A 22,079-nucleotide genomic window follows, 5' to 3' on the forward strand; every position below is an offset into this window, starting at 1 on the left:
GAGCTGCCTGCTCTCGGCTGCCCCCCCCGCCCAGCGGAGCCAGCGTGGACGATGGCTATAGCAGGTGGTCCCAGCTCAGCGGGAAGCCTGCTTCTCCCTCTCCCACTCCCCCTGCTTGTGTTCCCTCTCTCTCTCTCTCTCTCTCTCTCTCTCTGTCAAATAAATAAAATCTTTAAAAAAAAAAACAAAAAAAGAATGGGATATCTCATTGGAAGGGCTGTTGGAAGGATTAAATGAGTTGATACAGGCAGGGAATTTAGAATCGTCTCCAACACAGAATAAAGACTCCACGACCATGAGGTACAAGCCCCTCACCATTGTCTCCAAGAGACACTGGGTTAACTCTCAGCTGTTCCAAGGGGAGTTCTGGGTTGAGCCTGTGGCCTCCTGTGGGGCATAGTTTTTAGTGATGAGAAGCAGTGGGGCCACCATATTCTTCCGGAAAGGAACGTTCCAGACTTTCAGACCCGCCCAAAATAGCTGTTCGGAACCAGGAACCACTAGGAGACCAGATCTTCAGAGGTTCTAGAGACGCTGGAACGCTAGGCACCAGCGCGTGGGTGTTGGGGTGTCTGGAGAAGGTGAGAACCAGGACTTCTCACCCCAGAAACAACCCTGTGAAGTGGGGTCTGTAATGCTCTTTCCACAGAGGAGGAACTAGAGGCTTGTCAAGCCGCCCTGTGCCCAGGTCCCTGGTCTGCACACTGGGTCCTGCTCTGGGCACTGTCAGGGGCACCAGGACTCGAACTAGGCCCTTAGGACGCATGGAGCCATTATCTGGCGGAGGGAAGAGGTCAAAGCCACAGCAGGGGCAGCAGGGGAGAAGCTGGGAGGGTGGGGTGGGGCTGGCAGCAGTGGCTCCCGGACAGACGGACGAAGAGCAAACAAGAGGAGACAGCGTGCAGGGCATTTTAGGAACGAGTCGTGTTCTGTGGGGACAGAACGAGCCGTGTTCTGTGGCGCAGGCCCTGGGAAAAAGGCAGCAGAGCGAAGGCTCTGAGGGTGCCCTGGGGGGCAGAAGGAGGCTCCAGGCCGCTTGGTCTTGCCTCTGAAGCACTGGGGTGTCATCGAAGGCCTCGCACAGGGATGACAAGCTGGAGGCCGGCTGACACCTTCAAAGGGCCCGACCCAGAGTGCTCGTCCAGGAGAGTCATCCTGTCTTCAAGAATCCAGCCCAGGGAGATGAGGGAAGGCGGGGCGGGGGCAGGGGTGGCGGAAGGAGAGCAGAGACTCTAATGCCACCTGCATACTGTGGCCCGAGTTCTGGGGACCCTGGAGGCAGAAGCCAGCCCAGCTGGCTCTGGCCACCGCCTCCTCCAGCCACCTGCCTGGATTCCGCCGGCCCTGCTAGCTGCCTGGGGAATTTGCTGAGTCACTGACAGTAAGTGCTCCTGCCTGCCCTTTCTCCTGGCCTGGCCTGGGACCAGAGGCAGCTGCTGTCACCGCAGGACATCGGGGGTTGGGAGGAATCACAAAAAAACCCTGCTGCACGATCCGACCAGAAAGATGTCCACGGTGCATCCCCAGGTCCCAAAAAAAAAAACCCCATGTTGACGAACACGGTGTCTGTGCCCCTTTTCGGGGCCGGATGCAAGCTCCTGGGAACACCTGATGCTCTCGGAGGCTGGTTCTGGGCAGGGGACGCTATGCCTTTCTACGACGTGATCTCCCCTCCGTCTTCGGCCCTCCTGACCCACTCTGTGCTCCTCGTTGCTCTCTTTCCCCTCCATCGTAATCCAAAGCACTCGCTTTTGCAGGCTCCTCCTCTTCCGGACCTCTAAAAACTAGAGACCGGGGGGCTCCATTTCAGACCCCATCTCTGCGGGGGGGAAAGGTTGCTCCCTAGGTGAGCTCACCAGGCCAGGACTCAAAATGTCTTTCAGTCCTAACCATATCCAGGGGATCACCCCCCCACACACACACCCCCGCCGTCCAGCTACATTATATTCAATTTGCTTCCTCTCATCAGGGAGAAGATCCTGAGCTGGGACGGAAATCAAAAATTCCTGTGCTCTAAATTTAGAACTGTCTGTCTTTGGAAGGACTTCTTTCTCTCTGGCTACAGTTTCATTTTTGCTTAGGGGAGACGTTCCTTCAAAAATTTCCTATCCCTTGGGGCGACTGGGTGGCTCAGTGGGTGAAGCCTCTGCCTTTGGCTCAGGTCAAGATCTCAGGGTCCTGGGATGGAGCCCCACACTGGGCTCTCTGCTCAGCAGGGAGCCTGCTCCCCCACCTCCCTGCCTGCCTCTCTGCCTACTTGTGATCTCTGTCTGTCAAATAAAATCTTTTAAAAAAAAAATTTCCTATCCCGCTCTGAATATCAGCTTCCACTGTGATCAACTTCTGACCGGCTACAGTTTAATCCCTTCGAGTATCTTGTGAAGTTGCAGTGGGAACAGAGAGAAAAGACTCCAGGCAGTACCGAAGGACTCCAGGGATGCAAGAGGTGTCCCCAGAGACAGTTCAAAAGATAGGACCCTCCCAAGATCCCGAGCCACCCCCAAAGATGGCCAAAAGAAGGAGGACTGAGATTAATCCCCTGAGAGCTGGCAGCAGGCTGGACGGCCCCAGTTGCAAATGGCGTGCAACCCAAGTTTCTGTCTGGCCATATTTGGGGGACCCCAACCTGATGGCTGCATATGCAAGGACTGATAACTTGTACCCCCTTCTAGACAGGAAGTCAAGCAAGTTCTCAGGACACGAAACCGGAGACAAGGAGGCTATAGCTGTCCGCGGGAGAGAAAAGATGGACAGCCAACAGGAACCTGAATTCACAAGAGTGTGGATTTGGGAAGGAAGGGACAGTGTGAAATTGTACCTTCCTTTTCAACATGGCTCCACAGAGATCCGGGAGAGCTGACTCTGGTAAGAATTCCCACCCTTTGCACCAACATCCCAATGTTAATAATAGTAATGTCCACAATAGCCAAACTATGGAAAGAGTCTGGATGTCTGTCGACAGATGAACAGATAAAGATGTGGTCTGTATGTGTAGACATACAATGGAATATTTCTCAGTCATCAGAAAATGAAATCTTGCCATTTACAATGATGTGGATAGAACTAGAGGGTGTTATACTCAGCGAAACAAGTCAGTCAGAGAAAGGCTATTACATGATCTCACTCATATGTAAAATTTAAGAAACAAAATAGGATCATAGGCAAAGAGAGGAAGAAATAAAACAGGACAAAACCAGAGAAGGAGACAAACCATTAGAGACTCTTTTTTTTTTTAAAGATTTTATTTATTTATTTGACAGACAGAGATCACAAGTAGGCAGAGAGGCAGGTAGAGAGAGAGAGGAGGAATCAGGCTCCCCACGGAGCAGAGAGCCCAATGCGGGGCTCGATCTCAGGACCTGATGCAGGGCTTGATCCCAGGACCCTGAGATCATGACCTGAGCCGAGGGCAGAGACTTTAACCCCCCGAGCCACCCAGGCGCCCCCCATAAGAGACTCTTAATCATAGGAGACAAAAGGAGGGTTGCTGGAGGGGAGGGGGTTGGGGGGACAGGGGACTGGGTGACAGGCATTAACGAGGGCCCGTGACATATTGAGCACTGGGTGATACATAAGACTGGTGGTCACTGACCTCTACCTCTGAAACCAATAATACATTATATGTTAATTCATTGAATTTAAATTTTAAAAAAGAGCAAAAAGAAGAATTCTCACCCTTCTGCCAGCTTCTGTCAGTTTCCCCAGGACCCCCACCTGCTGACACAGTGCCCCCATGCAGGAGTGGCTCTGCCTGGGGCCTAGAAAGTTCTTCCAGCAGACCCCCAAGCTTAGGCGGTTGGATTAAAGCCGAACCTTGCAAGAAGAGGTCCTCGAAGATGTGAATTGTGCCAACAATAGAGAAGAAGACCAAGGACTGGGACTGTGCCGGGAAGAAAAGGAACCAGCGAAGGAGACAGAAGCAGGTTCAGAAGGTGTTGGCCTGGGAAGCACCATCCAGAGGGAGACGGGCCAGAAGCTGTGCTGACTCAAGTAAGGGGAACCCTGAAAAAGTCACCAAATACAGCAGCAGTGAGGTCACTGGGAACTGGGGTGTGACACGGACAAAAACCCGATGGGAATCTATCCCAAAAAGAATGGGAAGGGAAATTGGAGGTGAAGGCTGGTAATTCTTTCGTGGAATTGTCTAGAAATGGTAACAGGAAAAGAGGTGGGTGCCGAAGAGAGGCATAAAAAGGGAAGGATTTTCCTGAGGATTGGGGGGGGGGGGGGTGTGTGTGACATATTTGGGCTTTTTTTAAAAAATTAAGTTAAATTAATTTATTTTTTAAAGTAAACTTTACCCCAACGTGGAGCTTGAACTCATGACCCCCAAATCAAGAGTCAAACGCTCTTCCAGCTGAGCCAGGCAGGCACCCCAGAAACTGGCATATGTGTACATTGGAGGGAACTATCCAGTAGGGAGGGGAAGACAGAAGCCAAGGAGGCTGGAGCAGGTGGAGAGGTGGGTCGCAGGTCACACGGTGAAGGGGCCATGAGGAGGGAAGCACATGGGCCATCAAGATGGCAGGAAAAAAGGCAGAATGGAGGGGCCCAGAGGCAGGTCAGAGAACGAGACTGTTGGCTTCTGATGACTTCTAGTTCCTTAGTGAAATAAGGAGAAAAGACATCTTTTGAGAGAGGATGGAAGAGGAGGGGCATAAAATAGCTCTGGGAGGCTCTGCTCCCATAGAAGGCTAACAGAAATGCCATGCGCCATCACCCAACCAAGACAGAAGAAAAACAGAGCAAGAAAATGCAGTGGGTTCAGTAGACAATAGCAACAAGGAAACCAAGATGTAAAGGGAAAATACAGCAAAGACGAAAACATACCAGAAGTCCACACATGACAGTAATTCCAATAAATGTGAACAGGTTAGAATCGCTAGTTAAAGTCAGAGGCTTTTTTTTTTTTTAAAGTTTTTATTTATTTATTTATTTGACAGAGAGAAATTGCAAGTAGATGGAGAGGCAGGCAGAGAGAGACAGAGGGAAGCAGGCTCCCCGCTGAGCAGAGAGCCCGATGCGGGACTCGATCCCAGCACCCCAAGATCATGACCTGAGCCGAAGGCAGCGGCTTAACCCACTGAGCCACCCAGGCGCCCCAAAGTCAGAGGCTTTTTGTTTGGGTTTTACAAGAGGAGAGGTTGAGCTTGGTTTGCAGCCCAGAATGAAGAAGCTGAATGTGCAAATGACCAGAGCAGGCTCCTGATGTATTTACTCCCAAGTGTCAACAGTGGCGATCCCTGGTTGCTGAGTTTAGGAATGATCTTTGTTTTCTTTGTACCTTTCCATATTTTCTGAAATTTCCAGAAGGTGTATATGTTGGTTTTATCCTCAGGAAAAAAAAAAAAAAAAAAAAAAAAGAAGTTGCTATGAAAACCAGCAGGCCTGCCCCTGCTGTCCAAATCCGTGCTGATCCCAAAGACACCCTACGGAAGTGTCCCTGTCCTCCAGGACCTGGCTGGAAATGGGACTAGTCGGACAGTGATAGAAGGGTGCAGGCCAGTGCCCTAGGAGGGCAGCAAGAATAAGCCAGCCGAGCCCGCTGGAGGAGGAGGCACTTGTAGTGTCTATAGGATGTGGCCCAAAGCTGAGCCCAGGCTGGGAGCATCGGCAATGACAGGAGCAAGGATGGGAGCCCATTAAGCCGGCCCGGGGGACACTGGGGAAGTGATGGGGGGAGTTGGGGCACAGAGGCCAGGAAGGCAAAGAGGTTGTACCTGGTGTGCTGCATGGACGGGCAGAGGGAGGGTGGGCAAGACAGAAAGCCGGGGGAAGGGAGTTACTCCTGAAATAGGCGGCCCCATACCTCAAAGCACAGGAGAAGAAATGGGTGGGAAACCATCATTGCTCCCTTGCCCCTCCTCCAGCCGCCACACATCACGCACACACATCTGCTGACACGGCAGAGCCCTGTGAAGGTCAGAGAGAGGGACAGCTAAGGAGCATGGGCATCAGTGGCAGCAGACAACAGAGGGGAAGGTAGAGGGTGGGGGAGGGCAGGGCCACATCGGGGGAGGTGGGGGTGCAGGTGGCTGACTTGGGCCCAACACCCCCCCTCATACACACACAAGCTGAAGTCCTTGAAGCCCACAGATGTCACTCCTGGCTCACACCAGTCCCAGGATCAGTAAGGTCCCCCGGCCAGCAGTTCTCTGCATGAGCCCTGGATAGTCCCCACTGTGAGGCTGGCAGGGATGCTGGGGGACTGCAGCAGCCCTGCCAAAGCCTCCCCCACACCTGTCAGAGACCAGGTGCCCCTGGCCAGGCCTCCCCGCCAGGCAGGAACCACTGTGCTCTGCCCCTGGGCCTCCCTCAGAGCTGGGTTAAACTTTGACTGATTTCTGACCCCTGTTCCCTAAATGTCACCTGGTCACAGTTTAATTCCAGTCTGGGTGCTTTCAGTCTCTATGTTCCCTGCTTCCTATAACCAGCTTCTCCTGGAGGTTTGGGGCCAGCTGCATCTCTGGAAGGATGCTGGTGGCTTCAGGATCACACCTCACGGCTCCTTGGTCCCAGTCAGAGCCACCACGAGTGACCGTCGCTGGACAGACTTCTGAAGAACCCTGATCCAGAGTCAGCGAAGGAGGGTGGCCTCTGCCATGCTCCAGACTTCTTGGCTGATGAAGCAAGTGCTGCTGTGGGAGAAACACCTCCCTGCATCAGCTCCTTGGCCCTGGGCCAGCTTCTGTGAGGTGGGCACTCCACTGGTCCCGAGTGGGCTCCATGGCATTTCTGAGCTCCTGGACCAAGTGGGTGGGCCTGGGTAGGTTCCAGGTTCTCCAGATGGTGGCTCTGGTGGTCCCCATCGTGTGGCTGACCACTCAGAGCATGCTGGAGAACTTCTCGGCCGCCGTGCCCAACCACCGCTGCTGGGTGCCCCTCCTGGACAACAGCACTGTCCAGGCCAGTGTCCCTGGGGCCCTGGGCCCCAAGGACCTCCTGACCATTTCTATCCCACCGGGCCCCAACCATGAACCCCACCAGTGTCGCCGCTTCCGCCAACCACAGTGGCAGCTCCTGGACCCCAACGCCACGGCCACCAACTGGAGCCAGGTTGCCACGGAGCCATGCGTGGATGGCTGGGTCTACGACCGCAGCACCTTCACCTCCACCATCGTGGCCAAGGTAGAGCCTCTTCTGACACCTTCCCCGAGTCCCCAGCACTTGAGAAGCCAAGGTCAGAGCTCCTATTTGGCTGGACTCAGAATGGCCCAGTCCTGGGAGGGACCCACCTCCTCATTCACCACAGGTGGTTTTCCAGCCCCTCTTCCAGCACATCTCCTGCTCTACGGGAGAGGGGGAGTCTGGGGAGTCAGCAGGGGACTTGGGCTTGTGGAAGAGTGGATGGTGCCGAGAGCCGGGCCGGACCCGATCAGCTGTGACTCAGGGAGCTCTCCCCACCGCCTGTGTCAGGGGGCAGGTGACCCCCCCCCCAGAGTCCAGTCAAATCTGGGCAAGAGGAAGGGGCAGCCTATCCCAGCAAGGGGAAGGGGGCTCTTTGTAGAACCAGAGAAGCCCAGGAGAGTGGGGGCGAGGCCCCAGCTCAGGGTCGCCCTGCAGAGTGGGTGCGGCAGGGGAGAGCAAACAAGTCTAGAGAGGATTGACCCTGGACCAGAGGACAACAGGGTGACAGCCCGGCCCTACCACCCTAGAGGTCCGCAGGCCACCCTCCCCCACCTAGCTCACACGGGGCTTCCCACCCAGCGCCTCCGCCCCCTCCCTTCTGGGCTCAGCTCCTACTCCTCTCTCACCAGTGGGACCTGGTGTGTGACTCCCACGCCCTGAAGCCCATGGCCCAGTCCCTCTACCTGTCAGGAATCCTGGTGGGAGCTGCCGTGTGTGGCCACATCTCCGACAGGTGAGTGCCCCTGGCTCTGGCAGCCCCCCTTCCCTCGCGCCCTGCCCCCCATGCTCCCACAGCGCCCCGCTGCCAGCCACAACATCTGCATGGGTCTCGCTCCTGACACCTCCTGGCTCTGGCGCTGGGCGAGCCTCAGACTCACCCTGGGCCGTGGCTTCCCCAAGTCTCTGGAGTTGGAGAGGGTCATCTGTCCGATCCCGCATTCACTGCTGAAATCCGCTGAGACCCGAGCCTGCCTTCCGGTGCTGCTCCCGCTGGCAGGGGGCTCCTCTGTGCCCAGCGCGCCTTAGAGCTGCCTGGACTTTGGCGACTCTGCCCGTGCAGCCAAGCCTTCCGTGGGTGGATAACTAAGGTCCCTTATGCCTCTGCCTGACAGGCAAACCCAGGGGTGTCCAGAGCCCCGTGGCTAGTGCTATGGGGCGCCGCGGATCCAGCCACCTGTGTGTCTGTGTGCCCGCAGGTTTGGGCGCAGGCTGGTGCTGACCTGGAACTACCTTCAGATGGCCGTGTCGGGCACGGCCGCCGCCTTCGCACCCACCTTCCCCGTGTACTGCCTGCTCCGCTTCCTGGCGGCCTTCGGCGTGGCAGGCGTCATGATGAACACCAGCACGCTCCGTAGGTCCCCTGGCCCGGGCCCTGCAGGGAAGGCTGGCTCAGGCTCCCCGCTGACCCTGGTGGTCTCCTTGCAGTGATGGAGTGGACGTCGGCACGTGCCCGAGCCTTGATGATGACCCTAAACACCCTGGGCTTCAGCTTCGGCCACGTCCTGATGGGCGGCGTGGCCTACGGCGTGCGGGACTGGGCCCTGCTGCAGCTGGCGGTCTCCGCCCCCTTCTTCCTCTGCTTCCTGTACTCCTGGTGGGTGCCATCCCCCCTCCTCAGAGACCTGCCCCCCCACCCCGGGAGCAGAGGGCTGGGGGTGCAGGAGGCCGGGAGCACAGCCAGATGGGAGGCCCAGGGGCCTGGCTCCACTGACGGCCACCGGCCCACGATGCTCACCCAAGTGCCGGCGGCGCCACTCCCTTCCCTGCTGCTCCCAGGGCTGCCTCCTCTACTAATCCTTCTGCCAGCCCGTCCTTCCCATCACTTCTTGGCCCTTTTCCTTCTTGAGTTCCTGCTCGCCTTGGCACGTGTAGGGTAAGATGCAAAGATACAGCGCACACGTGTGCACACACAACCCCGGGCAGCCTTATGTACCGACCTTGTTACTAAAGAACAGGGATGGAGACCCAGTGGTCAGAGGGGACTCCCGGCACCCACACCGGGCTCTCGCATGTGAGAGGTCAGGGAGCCCTTGCGCTGCCCTGAAAGAAATCAGGCATGACTCTTGCTGAGCTCCTGAGACAGAGTAGGTGCAGAGTAAATATTTGTTGGATGGCCTCCTGGATGAATGGATGAAATGGATAGACAAACAGACAGACAGAGAGATGGATGGATGATAAACTAGTGAGTGGATGGATGGCTGGATGGATGGCTGGATGGATGGTTGGATGGCCTTTAGGGCAGAGCTGAGCCTGGCTCATTCACCTACACAGCCAGCAACTTAGTTGCATGGCCATTGTGGTCACTGCAGAGGGAAGGCCAGCAGAAGCCCAGGGGAGGATGGGGCTCCTGTACTGGAAGGACAGCTGACTCACACACCTCCTCAACCCAACGAGATGGAGCCCAAAGCTCTTACAACAGAGCCTTAAGCACCTAACTCGCAGTCACTCTCCAGAGCAGGAGACAACCACACCTGGTGTGCTGGCTCGGAGATGGTGCTGCCTGACAGGTGGCCTTCTGCGGGCTAAGCCTGGTACCAGCAGAGTGGAGGCGGGGGGCAGAGGGCGAAGGGCGAAGGGCGAAGGTCGAAGGTCAGTGAAATGGAGTCCAGGCACCCCTCCTGGCTGTCTGAGGCTGATGCTGGCCTGGCACGGCTCATGGCCCCTGCAGCGGTGAGGGGGGTGCTCCTGTGCCAGTGCTCTCTCCCAGGCCACCCAACTGGGGGCCCCCAGCTCTGACTCCCTCCATGTGCTGCAGACCCCGAATTCCCTCGTGGGTCCTGCTTCTTCCCGGGACTCTAGCCTCCCGTTTGCCACCCGCTGTGTGACATCCCCGTGACGGGGTCTTGGCATCACGCCCCCACACCGGCTCTGTTCCAAGGCTCCTGTAGCAGGGATAGCAGCCCCCACCCACCAGGTCTCAGAGTCAGGGTCACCATGACACCTCCTCCCCATCCCTCTCCCCCACCCACCTCAAGTTCAGCAGGTCACCGGGTCTTGTCAACTCTAACGTGTGCCTTGGGTCCCCCTTCTCTCCCTGGTTCTGCCAACCCTGGAGGACCTCAGGGCCCTGTACACTTGGAGCAGGTGGCCCCACCCCTGGCTGCTGTTCCTGGGAGAAAGGGGGGCCTGGCTGGGGGGGCCTGCCTGAGCAGAGGCCCGGAGGCAAGAGCCAGTGGAGCACGGTGGGCACGACCGGGGACTCAGTGGGCTAGGCCGGTACAAGCAGTCTGGGCAGCTGTTGAGGGCTGCAGGGGTGAGGTTAGAGTTAGGGGCTGAGTCCTGGCATGAGGAGGGGGAGCTGGGATGTGTCGGGTTCGCTAATGTCCTGGCATGGACCACAGGGTCCAAAGTGAGGCAAGGGCAGTGGGGAGGGGTCAGGTGCAAGGTGTACTGGAGGGTGACAGGAATTGGTGGCTGCCTGGGGGCAGGTGGAGGGGCCTGGTGACATCAGGACCAAAGACCCTGCCCCAGGCCTGAGCCCCTGGCTGGGCATGAAGTTGTTCGCAAGGAGGGGCCCCTGGGGGAGGAGCCAGCAAGAAGGCTGTGTGACAGCAGGGAGGCCCAGGACAGGAGGGGACCCGGGCGGGGTGGGGGGGATCTCACAGGTCTGCTGTCCTGTAACCACTGGGGGGTCCTTACGGCACATGGGTTCCTCCAGGCCTGGTTACCAGGTGAGGCAAGGGAAAGGCCACCGGGTTGTTGGTGGGGGACAGGACCTCCCCACCACAATCCGAGAGGGAGAAGGAAAAAGGCAGAAAGGGTGGCCTATAGGGAGAGGAGGGTGTCACATGGCGTGGCCTCCCGGAGCCTGGGGCCTGTGGCCACCAGTGATACCACCCCCGGGGACGGAAGGAGACAGAGGGGCAGTGAGGCTGCGGGCCAGGCCCTGGGAGCCACCGGCAGTGTCTCCTCCCATGTCCCCCCGTCCCCCGACCCCTGCAGGTGGCTGGCAGAGTCTGCCCGATGGCTTCTCATCACAGGCAGGCTGGAGCCGGGCCTGCGGGAGCTGCGGAGGGTGGCCGCCATCAACGGGAAGAGAGAGGTGGAGGATGCGCTGACCACGGAGGTGAGCTCAACCCTTGGACCCCGTCCCTGCCCCCGCCCAGCCCCCGAGGAGGAGGGCCAGGGGGAGGAGGGCTGGCGCAGGGCTCCCAGTGCTGACGGGGCGCCCCCACCCCACCCCTGCAGGTCTTGCTGTCAACCATGCAGGAGGAGCTGAGTGCGAGCCAGGCCCCCCCCAGCCTGGGAACCCTGATCTGTACGCCTGGACTGCGCCTGCGGACCTGCGCCTCCACTCTGTGCTGGTAGACGGACGCCCCTTCCACCCCGCCCTGCCTGGCACCCCAGCCTCTGCCTCTGGCCTGCCTCGGGCTGTCCCTGGCACCCCCATCCCCCCACTGGAGACCCTGGAATCAGGGCTCTGGCTGGCATCCAGTCAAGGGGCATCTAATGACTCCCCTGTCGGCCCACGGTCCTGCCAGCACGGCCACCTCCCCTCTAGTGGCCAGGCTCCAGGAGGAAGTTGGGGGGCGGGTACTGAGCCACCCAGCCAGCTGGGAAGGAGAGCGCCCACCCGCCTGGTCTGGAGGCGTCAGGGAGGAGGGAGGGGATTATCAGAGCCCAAGAGCCAGTGCCACCCGGCAAGGACTGGCACTGCTGAGGTCACAGGGGGAAAGACACACTCAGCAGAAGCCGCAGGCATGGACGGGACAGGATGTGGCACCCAGAGGGAGGGAGGAGGGAATATCCCGCCCAGGCTTCCCGGGCCGGTGCACCTGTGCCTCCCATCAGGGCTCCCCATTGGCCGAACCTCACAGAGAGGCCCAGGGAAAGGTGGTCTACAGAGGCCACCCCACCGCTACACGGAGCCCGCCGGAGGAGGGTGGAAATGGGTCTGGGAACACACGAGCCGTTGGGCAGCTCTCCCCCAGCCTGATGCGACCGGCCCCCACCGCAGGTTCGCCTTTGGCTTCACCTTCTACGGCCTGGCCCTGGATCTGCAGGCTCTGGGTAGCAACATCTTCCTGCTCCAGGTCCTCATCGGGGTCGTGGACATCCCGGCCAAGATAGTCACCCTGCTGCTGCTGAACCGTCTGGGCCGCCGGCCCACCCAGGCTGGGTCCCTGGTGCTGTCAGGACTCTGCGTCTTGGCCAACACGCTCGTGCCCCTCAGTGAGCATGGCAGGGCCGCGAGGCTTCCCGACCTGGGGGCACTGAGCCAGGAACAGAGGGCGCTGGACCAGAGCTGGGACCCAGTTAGGAAGGAGGCTGCCAGGGCTTCCGGGAGAGATGGCTCAGAGCCCGAGTGCAGGGGGAAGGTGGGGAGCAGGGGGCCAGGAGTGTTCCCGGGGTCTGGCTCCGGGTGTCAGGGTGGGCGGCAGTTTGGTGACAGTGAATGTAGCCATGAGGTCCCTCGGGACGTGCTCTGGGGACACCCAGGTAGAGCTGAGTCACAGACACTGGGAGGTCGGAGAGGGGCCTGGGCTGGAGAGAGCCCCCATCTGACCTCGGGGCCCCGCCACCGGCTTCGCTTAAGCCCATCTCTGTCTGCAGAGATGAGGGCCCTGCGTTCAGCCCTGGCCGTGCTGGGGCTTGGGAGCGTGGGGGCTGCTTTCACGTGCGTCAGCATCTACACCGGGGAGCTCTTCCCCACCGTGCTCAGGTAAGGGGGTGCCCGGGGCTGGGAGGGCACGGTGGGGACAGCCTTCCCCAGCCTCGGCCGTTCCCACCGCCATCTCCCTTCCACGTGGTCTCAGGGCCGCCCAGGTGCGTCCCGGCTCAGCCTGGACCCCTGGACAGGGGGTGGGGGGGACCCCTGGACAGGGGGTGGGGGGGGCCCTCACCGGTGTGTCTGTGACGACAGGATGTCCGCGGTGGGGCTGGGCCAGATGGCAGCCCGTGGGGGAGCGATCCTGGGGCCTTTGGTCCGGCTGCTGGCCATCCACGGGCGCGCACTGCCCCTGCTGTTGTACGGCGGGGTGCCCGTGCTCAGCGGCCTGGCTGCTCTCCTGCTCCCGGAGACCCAGAGTCTGCCGCTGCCCGACACCATTCAAGATGTGCAGAACCAGTGAGTGAACTCCACCCGGGGCCACCTTCTTTGTACCCCCAGGGAAGCCCCGAATGGGGCAGCCCTGCCCCCCCACCCCCTCCCCTGGGCAGAGGGAGAAGCCAAGGCGCAGAAGTCTGGCTCAGTCACATCGTACATCTGTGGGAGGGGGGAGGTCAAAGGCTGGGTCTCCTGGATGACAGTGTGGACACGGTCTCCTGCCCTTCATGCTACCATCTGAGGCCCTAATGGCTGGCCCGTCCTCCGCTCCACCTTACAAGAGGTCAAGGGGAAGGATGTGTGTAGTCCTTCGGAAGGGGGAGGGCCAAGGGTGCGATGGGCATTGTTGGGTGGCCTCATAGGCCCCAGACTCTCCCGCTGAAACCCCTGGATGGCTGGCAGGGCTGTCACCGTCACCCCCTCCCCAGGACGCTCTCAGGGAGCTCCTTCCTGGGCTCGGGAGAGCAGGGCAGGAGTCCTGCCCCAGTCCTAAGGAGGGCCACAGTGCAGGGCTCAGAGGTCACGCTGCACCCAGGAGACAAAAGCCTCTTGTCCTTCGTGTCTGAACAGGGCGGTAAAGAAGACGACGCACAGCGCTCCAGGACCCACTGTCCTGAAATCCACACACTTTTAAGCCTCCCGGGAGTTCTGCAAAGTGACACGGGGAGGGGCACTTCTCTCCTTTGGAGAAGGCAGGACGGCAAAGGCCCCCATATCTAGAAGAGGGCGCAGGGGCGGCCTCTCTCTGCCTGAGAAGCCACCTTCAACAGAGAAAGCCCAAGAAGATAGCTTCTGGCTGCCGGCTGCCCTGTGCACCCTCACAGGACTCTCCCTCGTGACTGCGAGAAGGAGCAGAGACCCTGGGAAGCTGTCACCCCCCGCTCCCCTCCCCACTGCTCACGGCCCCCAGCGGCCCACGGCCCCCCTCCAAGCTCGGAGGGCATCATCACCCAAGGTCAAAACTTCCCCAGCTCCTCGCGCTGGCCCCAGAGCCCCGCACAAGTCTCAGATCCTCAGCAGTTCCCAAAAGACAGTGCTGGCCTTCGGTCCCCCTCTCCACACTGCAGCCACAGAGCCAATCCTCCCCACCCCTTCTCTACCTGACTGAGTCCCTCCCAGACCCATGGCAATGGCCTCCACCCGGGGGCCCAGGGTCCAGCCCGAGGCCATAGTGAAATCCTTACCCACAGTCCTGGCCCCGCACCAGAGCCCCACCCGGCCAGCCTCAACATGCCCAGAGGGTTGGGGTGGCCTGCTCACCCCTTGGCCCCAGCTCCCACACAGAGCCTGGCAGGAGGCCCCCTGGTTCGAGGGAGACAAAAGAGGGAATAAAGGAACAAATGACAGCCCCCAGCTGACTCCAGGGATGAGCGGTCAGGGGTGGGGATGGTGGGGAAGTCAGAGAGTTCTGGGGAGCTCCTCAAGGGGCTGGCCCTTTCCCAGACCAAAGCGTCGGCCCTTTCCAGCCTGTTGTGCGCTGGGCATCCCCCTGGTACCCAAGGCATCGTCTTATCTTTTCCCAAACCCTTCAAGGAAGACAGCCCAGTTTACAGATGGGAAAGTAAGGCTCAGAGAAAGCGACCGCCTGCGACCTGCAGCTGGGAGCAGAGAAGCAAGAGCTCAGCCCCGGTCTCCAGAGCCCTGGCTACGACATCCCCTTCCCCCCCAGGCCTCAGACTGTAAAACCGGGCAGCCAGTGAAGCCTCTTGAAGCTGACACCTCGTTCTCAGAACCAGCCAGGGCCCCGTGGAGTCCCCTGGCACCCCTTACAGGAAAACCCCAGACGAGGGCTCAGATGGAAGGTGGTGGACACCCGAGCCCCCAAACACAAACGTGGGTGTAGGAGAAGCCATCTGTGACCCCACCCACATCGGGGTCCCCACCACCCCAGAGCTGTGCTCAGGTGACTTCTGCTTCTGCCTGGGTCACTGTTTATGGGCAGCTCCACGAAGGGGTATGCCCTGACACACACGTACACACACACACACACACACACACACACACACACACACACCAGCGATGGGAACACTTGTGCTGTACACGCAGATGAGCAGAAAAACAGAAAGCTGCTCCTTGCCCCCGGGAGACAGGATCACTCACTGGCCTGGTCTTTCCGCCGCAGCCCGGGGGCCTCTCAGGGGAAGATCATGTCTTTCAGCCATCACAGGCTGCCCCTCAGTGCAGAACCCCAGGACAAAGGCAGTGGGGATCCCGTTTGTAAAGCTGCCCAAAGGCAAGTTTGTCTCAGCCTGCCCGGAACTTTTGGTCCTGTCTGCCTGCTGCCCAGCTGAGCCCCAGCTACTTCCTTAGCCTTGCTCGGCATTCTTGGGGACCCCTGGTGTCCAGAAGCTTCCAGAAGAGAGAACACAGGGCTGGTGAGAAATGGCTCCCCCTCTCCCCTAGAGTGTTCTCTGGTTCACCAAGTGGTCAGAGCTACCCCTCTGCCCACATTCAGAGCAGACTTGCTCCTGGCCCTTCCAGGGGGTCCCAGTCTTCTAGAACCCAGGACCTACCTGCTTCCAACATGTCCTCCCCTCACTGAACTCAACAGGACCCGGAACCTGGGAGGTTCCAGGGCCCCGCCCCTCTCGGGCAGCTAGGGGGTGTCATCACCATGGTGGAGTGGGGACTCTCCTGGCAGTGGTCACAGACCTGCTTTCCAGCTGGACACCGTCACACAAACAGCAGGCCTTGGGCCACACCCTCTCTGTTGATGCTCCCCACAGGTGTCTCCCGAGCCCAGAGGTGGCAGCAGCACCCTGCAATGGAAGAGCCATGGGAACTGGGTGTGGGAAGGACCCATCAACTACCCCCACAGGCTCATTCCCCCCATGGCAGTAGAGGCCTCAGGCACTGGGGACAGGACAGTGGTTCAGGACCCTCTCCAGCCATGCTCCTATCTCCAGCCAGGCCTGCAGCTCTCCCAGAAGGGGGTGTGGGGAGGGCAATGCAGGCTCCTTCGGCTCCAGAGACGAAAGGGATCCAGGAAAGGGATGTCCTCCCAGAAGGGTTCCAGCCCTGGCTGAGCTCGTGTTCCTTCCCAAGGTCAAGGTATCAGCTAGACCCCACTTGGAGCTTCCTCCTCAACTCTCTCCTTGATCCTCCCCAAGTGGACTCCCCTGACATATCCTTGCAAGTACCGTGTGTCCAAGAGTGAGGTTCCTGGAGTTCCAGTCACCCCCAGATTCTGTTTGCACACTCCTGGGGGTCACTGCCAGGCCAGCCAGACCCCAAGAAGCTCAGCTCAGGCCCAGTGTTAAGTTCAACATCAGATACCCAGATGAAGGAGCTGAGACTGAGGAGACCATATCTCACAGACGGATAAACTGAGTCCATGGTAGAGTCCAGAAATCTCTCCTCTTACAACCAAGCCCTCACAGGAGCTCTTAGCTCCCAACACAGAGAGGAAAACACCCAGTCCTATAGCCACATGGCAGTGAGCAGGACCGGGACCTGTTCTTCCAACTCCTGCACTGTCCCTCTTTCCGGTCCCTTACTCTGATAGACTGTTTAGGACAATTCTAGAAATTTCTGGAAAAGAATGTTCCCTTCTTGGCACCACGGAACTCCTGCCAGTTTCTATTTGTTTTCTTTGGCTAGCGGTGATGGGACAGAGGAAACTGAGATGTTTCCATCCCTTGGACAGAGAGAGCAGCCGCCGTCAAAGACCCGGGCGCAAGATCGTCTCTGGCATAGGGACAGGATGTCCTGGCAAGACTGCCCTAAGTCAGGGCCTCCCCCTGGCTTCCACAGCGGGGGTTAGAGCTGACCTCAGTTTCCAAGACTGTGAGCAGCGGGGGGCGAGCAGAGCCCATGCCTCCCCAGGTGGTTGGTTCAGAAGGGCAAGGAGAGGCAAAGTCTATGGAAATCCACACCTGGGGGGTGGCTACAGGAGAGCCCACTCTCTGGCCAGTGACATGAGTCTGGGGAAGAGCTCTCAAAGGTCCCCGGGGAAACACCCCAGGTTAAGGAGGATCCTCAAGCAAAAGCTTCATTCCCTGACGGGAATGGGGAGCTGGAGCGGGGGAGCCCCAGCTCCTGTGGACATCAAGCCCAGGGACCCTGAGAGGGATCCACGCCTAAACATGGGCTGGACTTGTGAGCTGGAAGCTGCAAGAGGGAACTGGCCGGCGACAGAGCCTGTGGTTGGAAGCTCAAGAAGCAGATCCGAGGGGTGAAGGGTGATGGCCAGCCAAAGGCACGAGAAAGCAGAGACAGAAGGAGGTGAGATCCCCCAGCACAAAGTAGAGGAGACCCGAGTGGCAGAAGCAGGGCTGAGTCATGGCTCCTGTGTCCAGTGGTGTGGCCATCTACCACTGCCACGTGGGAGATGAGGACTTCCCACACTCTGCTCCCCAGAGAATGCCCATAGGCCCGGGGCCTCAGGTACGTATAGCCCTCGCCGTAAGTTTCTACTCCTTGCCACTGAGCTTAGCAAATACAGACGGGCCTTGTAGCGTGTTTGGGACCGTGGCCCTGTTCAGTGTCTCCAGGAAGGAGCAAACCCCTGGGGTGGTGGAGGTTCTGGAGCCCAGGACCTACCCACAGTCAGCCAGCACGGACTGGAGGTGGGGGGGGTGGGGGAAGGGCTACAAATGATAGGATCCAAATCCTTAGAGATGCAGAAAAAGCAGAGACTCTGGAATTAGGCAGAACTAGGGGGGTCAATGCAGACTCAGCCACTGAAGCTCTTGTCACCCGGGAATAACACCAGCTTCCCCAAGGTCTTTAGAAACCCCAGGGCTCTTGCAAGACCCACGCACAAGCAGCATAGACACACTTTAACCACTAGGGGGCAACATGACGCTCTTGCCTCTGGGGATTTGTCCTGAGGCTCTCAGGTGGGTGGGCTGTCCCAGGCCACCCACCAGCTGGTCGGCATTCCCATCCTCAGGCCAGGAGGGACATGGGGGTGAGACAAAGACAGGAACCCAAAACCGTGATCAGCCCAAAACTCTGGAGGCTACTTACCAGCTCTCACTGGCCAGTTTGTACCCAAACCCCAGAACAGAGCCAGGACCAATGTCCCAACAGTACCCATCCCCCAAAAAACTGCACAGGACCGTTGGATTTGGAAAGTTTTTGTTTTCTTTTCCCACACATTTCCGGGGTTGGGGTGTTTTCCAAGACTCAGACACATTTGTTAACAAAGAGAGAAAAAAAACTGGGGGAGCAGGGAGCCCGTGGGCAGAGAAGTGACCCCAGCAGTCAGCGGGCAACGCCCGGCTCTCTCTCTTCCCTGATGCCCGCGCCCAACGGGTGCCACAGGCTGCTGCTCGCGGTATCTAGATAATTTGTCTTTAATATATATCTGCATTTGCCTTTCCCCTCCCACCCGCCCCCCCCACCCCTGCTCCTCCAGCAGCTTCCCCATCAATGCACGTCGCCCGGCGGCACACAACACAACAGGCCTTTCCAGGCCCCGAGCCCCTTCCCTGGGCGGCACCAGGCCAGCGCCTCCTCCTGGTGGGCAGAGTCGGGGGCGCTTGGGGGGGCCACCCCACTGCCCCGCCCCGTCCCTGCTCCCCTCCCGCTGGGCCACTGGGCCCACCCGCCCGCCCTTCTCCCACCGACTCTGGAAACCCAAAGGTAGGAAAGGGAGAAACCAGACACACAGAAAAAGAAGTGGAGAGGGAGGGAGGGGACAGAGAGACACAGCAAGCCTGGGATGGGGGCCGGAGGGCTTGGGAAGAGAAGGAAGGCAGGAGGGACCCAGGGAGGAAGAAAAATGGAGGAAATGAACAAGACGAGTAGTGGACACTTTACAAAACCCCCAGCCTTCCTTCCCGCCCAACCCCACCAAAATAAAACTACCCTCCCCCCTTAAAAAAATAAATCAACCCAGGGCTGTGAGCACGTGCCCTGCCCGGGGCGGGCGCAGAGCGGAGAGGGACAGACAGCCCCAGGACGGACAGCGCCGCCTCACTGGACCGTCGGAGGAAGGGGACGAGCACGGGGTTTCCTTTTCTATTTTTTTCTTTTTTCTTTCTTTCTTTTCATTTTTTTTCTTTCTTTTCATTTTTTCTTTCCTTTCTTTTTTCTTTCTTTTTTTTTTTGTTTTGTTTTTGTTTTGTTTTGTTTTTTTGTTGGTTTTTTTTGTTTTGTTTTGTTTTTTGCGTTTCCTCTTCGTGAGAGAAGTCTGAGGCAGCCAGGGAGCGGGTCCCCAGAGCTCCAGCAGGGAGAGGGCTGCACCCTTGTCCCGGGCCCTCCCGGGAGGGGCGCAGCTGGCAGTGGGCGCGGCGCCGGGGCTCAGACGTAGTACTCCTTGTCTTTGTTCTTCTTGGCCTTGCTGGGCGTCTTGGGGGCGGCCGGGGCCTTCTCTTTCACCACGGCCCCGTTGCTCTGGGCCGAGTTACTGATGTAGTTCCGGCTCTGGTCCACCTGGTAGGAGCCCTCGTCGCGGTTGCGGTATTTGTACATGGCATAGAGGAGAATCAGGATACAGAGCGCCGCCGCCGCCACGATGCCCACCACCATGCCCGTGGTGCTGCTGGACTCCCGGATCACCTCCACGGCGCCCGGCGGGCCGCGCTCCCCAGGCCCCGTGGGGTTGGCTGTGGGCAAACGGGGGAAGCCGGGGGCGGCGGTCACGCCGGGGCGCAGGGGAGGGGGCCTCCGCGGCTCGAAAGACGTGGGGGCCCCGGGCCCCAGGGGGGGGTTCTCCAGCAAGGGCTGCAACGGGTCTCGGTGGTTCATTTTGCCCGCAGGCAGGTTGGGGGCGGGGGCGGAGGGGGCCAGCAGCACCCCGGGGGCGCCCGTGGCCCCATCTGTCCTGAGGTTGGGCCGGGGAGCGGGTTTGCGGGGCGAGAGGAGGGTGGTGCGGTCCGTGACCAGGGGGAAGGTGGTGTAAAAGTCCTCGTCGTCCGTGGGGGGGAGGCTGGAGTCAAAGACCTCCCCGGACGCAAAGCCAGAGGCCTCGATGGGCTCCTCGCAGTCGCTGTCGTCCTGCTCGGCCTGGCACGGGCCCCCGGCGGGCGGGCGGCGGGCCGCAGGCGGGGGCAGGGTGTCTTGGGTGGCGCCCACGCCCGTGAGGAAAGGATAGAAGGTGGGGGGTGGGGGCACGAAGGGGGACCGGGTGGCCACGGGAGGGGGATCTAAGGAGTCCTCCGTGATAATGGGCAATATTAACTCTCCTCCTAGAACAAGAGAGAGAAGAGAAAAAACAGGGTGTCAGCGAGGGCCCAGGGTGCAGGCGGCCGGCACGAGAGAGAAACAACAGCCTCACACACCCAAATCGGTTCCAATTGGCTTTGGCGGAGACTAGAGCGGGCCGCGCCCGCCCGCCAGCCGGCCGGAGCACTGCGCTTTAAGCGGGCAGCGGCTCAAATGCCCTGGGCGCCCCTCGCACGGGCTCTGTGGCTCACTGGGTTTTGGTCTTTTGTTTGTCTTAAGAAACCAAAAGGAACAGAAAGGAAAAGGAAATCGAAAAGAAACGGAAAAAAAAAAAAAAAAACTCTACCGGTTTAAGGCTTAAAAACAGATACAAGAGCAGCATTTAAACAAACCTAACAACAGTATCTTTTAGGGTTTTTTTTTTCTAGATTTTTCTCTTTTTTTGCTTTTTTTTTTTTTATTTTTTTTTTAAAAAAGAATATAGCATACCACGGAATTCAGGCAACTTACATCAACAAATAGGCCGTGTGATTTTAGCATGAAGAAAAAAATTACAAACAGAGCTGTGTAAGCGGGTTCTCCCGGAAAAAATAAGAAAAAAACAACTTTTCCGTACCACGTTTTCTGTCTATCTGTTTGGTATCTCCCTCCCTCACTCTTCTCTCCCTGGACATCTTGCTTCCTCCTGAATACTCTCTCTCCTCCCTCACTGTGCCCTCTCCCCCTCATTAAACACAAAGCTAAAATCTTCACAGTGCAGGCTGGCATTGAGAACCTGTTACCGCCACTTGGTGTCAGCGTGTGGGGGGGGGGCAGCGGAAAGGAGGGCTGGGGGAAGAGGTTCATGGCTGGCAGCTACATGGGTGAGAGGACTTGAGAGGGGATGATCATGGGAAGCTTTGAAGGCTAACTGCTGGCCGGCTATGGGAATATGAGAACTTGAGGGTGGGAGGCGACAAGGTTCATGAGAAAGAGCGGGCAAGGAGGAGACAGACACACTGGAGAAGGGTCCTGTCCCATAGGACTTTGGGCAAGGTGGTGAGAAGCCATGTAGAGGCAGGGAGGTGGGGAGGGGGTGGGAATGAGGGAGGCAAGTGGACTGGGACGCGTGAGTCCTGAGCTAACCCTAATCCCCCGACTTTCTCTTTCTTCACCCTCCACCTCTGACCCCCACTGGCTTCCCCCCTCCCCCTCCCCAGAACCCCCATGGGCCGCCAGGACCTGACCAGGGCTTGACTGCCTCTGGCCCTCTTATTATTGTTCAAACAATAATAAAACAACGGAAAGAAGAAGAAAGCAAAAAAAGAAAAGAAAATACATACACAGCCATCTGGGAAGGAAGCACTTGCTAATACAGGGCCCCGGGCAGGGGTTGGGGTGGGGGGACACTAGTGGGCAAGGTTTGTGGGGGGTGATTAGGTCTCCTCTCTCCCTAGGTCTTATAACTGAGGTACTCTGGGCATAAACTGCAATTCCCATCAGCCCTAAAGGATGGGAACTACAACTCCCATTAGCTCTTGGAGGGATAAGGACTACAATTCCCATCAGCCCCTGGGTCAACAACTACGACTCCCATCAGCCCACTACCCCTTCCCAAATACTGCAACCCACTGGTGTGGGGTAGAGCCAGCAGGAGTCTGGCTCTAAGCAGCTGAGGGGAAGTGTTCCTCCTCTTAGAGGGGGCACCTCTAGGTCTGGTTGGGGCTGAAGCTTTCCTCTCTAGCTCTCCCTCCACACAAGCCCTGCCCTAACCTTGGTCTCTGCAGGGTGTGGTTTTCATGACTCCACAACC

At 58.7% G+C, this 22,079-nt stretch overlaps 2 protein-coding genes across 30 annotated transcripts in view; one reads left to right on the top strand and one right to left on the bottom strand.

Moving 5' to 3' along the window:
- The first annotated feature begins 6,383 nt into the window (after window positions 1–6,383).
- SLC22A12 (solute carrier family 22 member 12) lies at window positions 6,384–14,527 on the top strand. The gene is given in 11 exon segments (XM_032359599.1): window positions 6,384–6,758; window positions 6,760–7,128; window positions 7,758–7,861; window positions 8,325–8,479; window positions 8,554–8,722; window positions 11,071–11,194; window positions 11,317–11,432; window positions 12,086–12,300; window positions 12,682–12,790; window positions 12,992–13,195; window positions 13,745–14,527. Coding segments are annotated over 11 exon segments (1,785 nt in total). The 5' UTR covers window positions 6,384–6,602; the 3' UTR covers window positions 13,809–14,527.
- A 4,741-nt stretch (window positions 14,528–19,268) lies between these two features.
- NRXN2 (neurexin 2) overlaps window positions 19,269–22,079 on the bottom strand; it is a 104,895-nt gene continuing 102,084 nt past the window's right edge. For 19 of the 29 annotated variants that reach the window (XM_032357711.1, XM_032357702.1, XM_032357700.1 and 16 more), the window contains one exon: window positions 19,269–20,310. In XM_032357711.1, the coding sequence (XP_032213602.1) occupies window positions 19,424–20,310 (887 nt within the window). In that variant the 3' untranslated portion in view covers window positions 19,269–19,423. The remainder of the gene's footprint in view (window positions 20,311–22,079) is intronic. The other 10 variants (XM_032357718.1, XM_032357721.1, XM_032357720.1 and 7 more) reach the window with 2 other exon arrangements.

This window comes from Mustela erminea, chromosome 9, assembly GCF_009829155.1.
Source record: "Mustela erminea isolate mMusErm1 chromosome 9, mMusErm1.Pri, whole genome shotgun sequence".
Classification (NCBI taxonomy): Eukaryota; Metazoa; Chordata; class Mammalia; order Carnivora; family Mustelidae; genus Mustela; species Mustela erminea.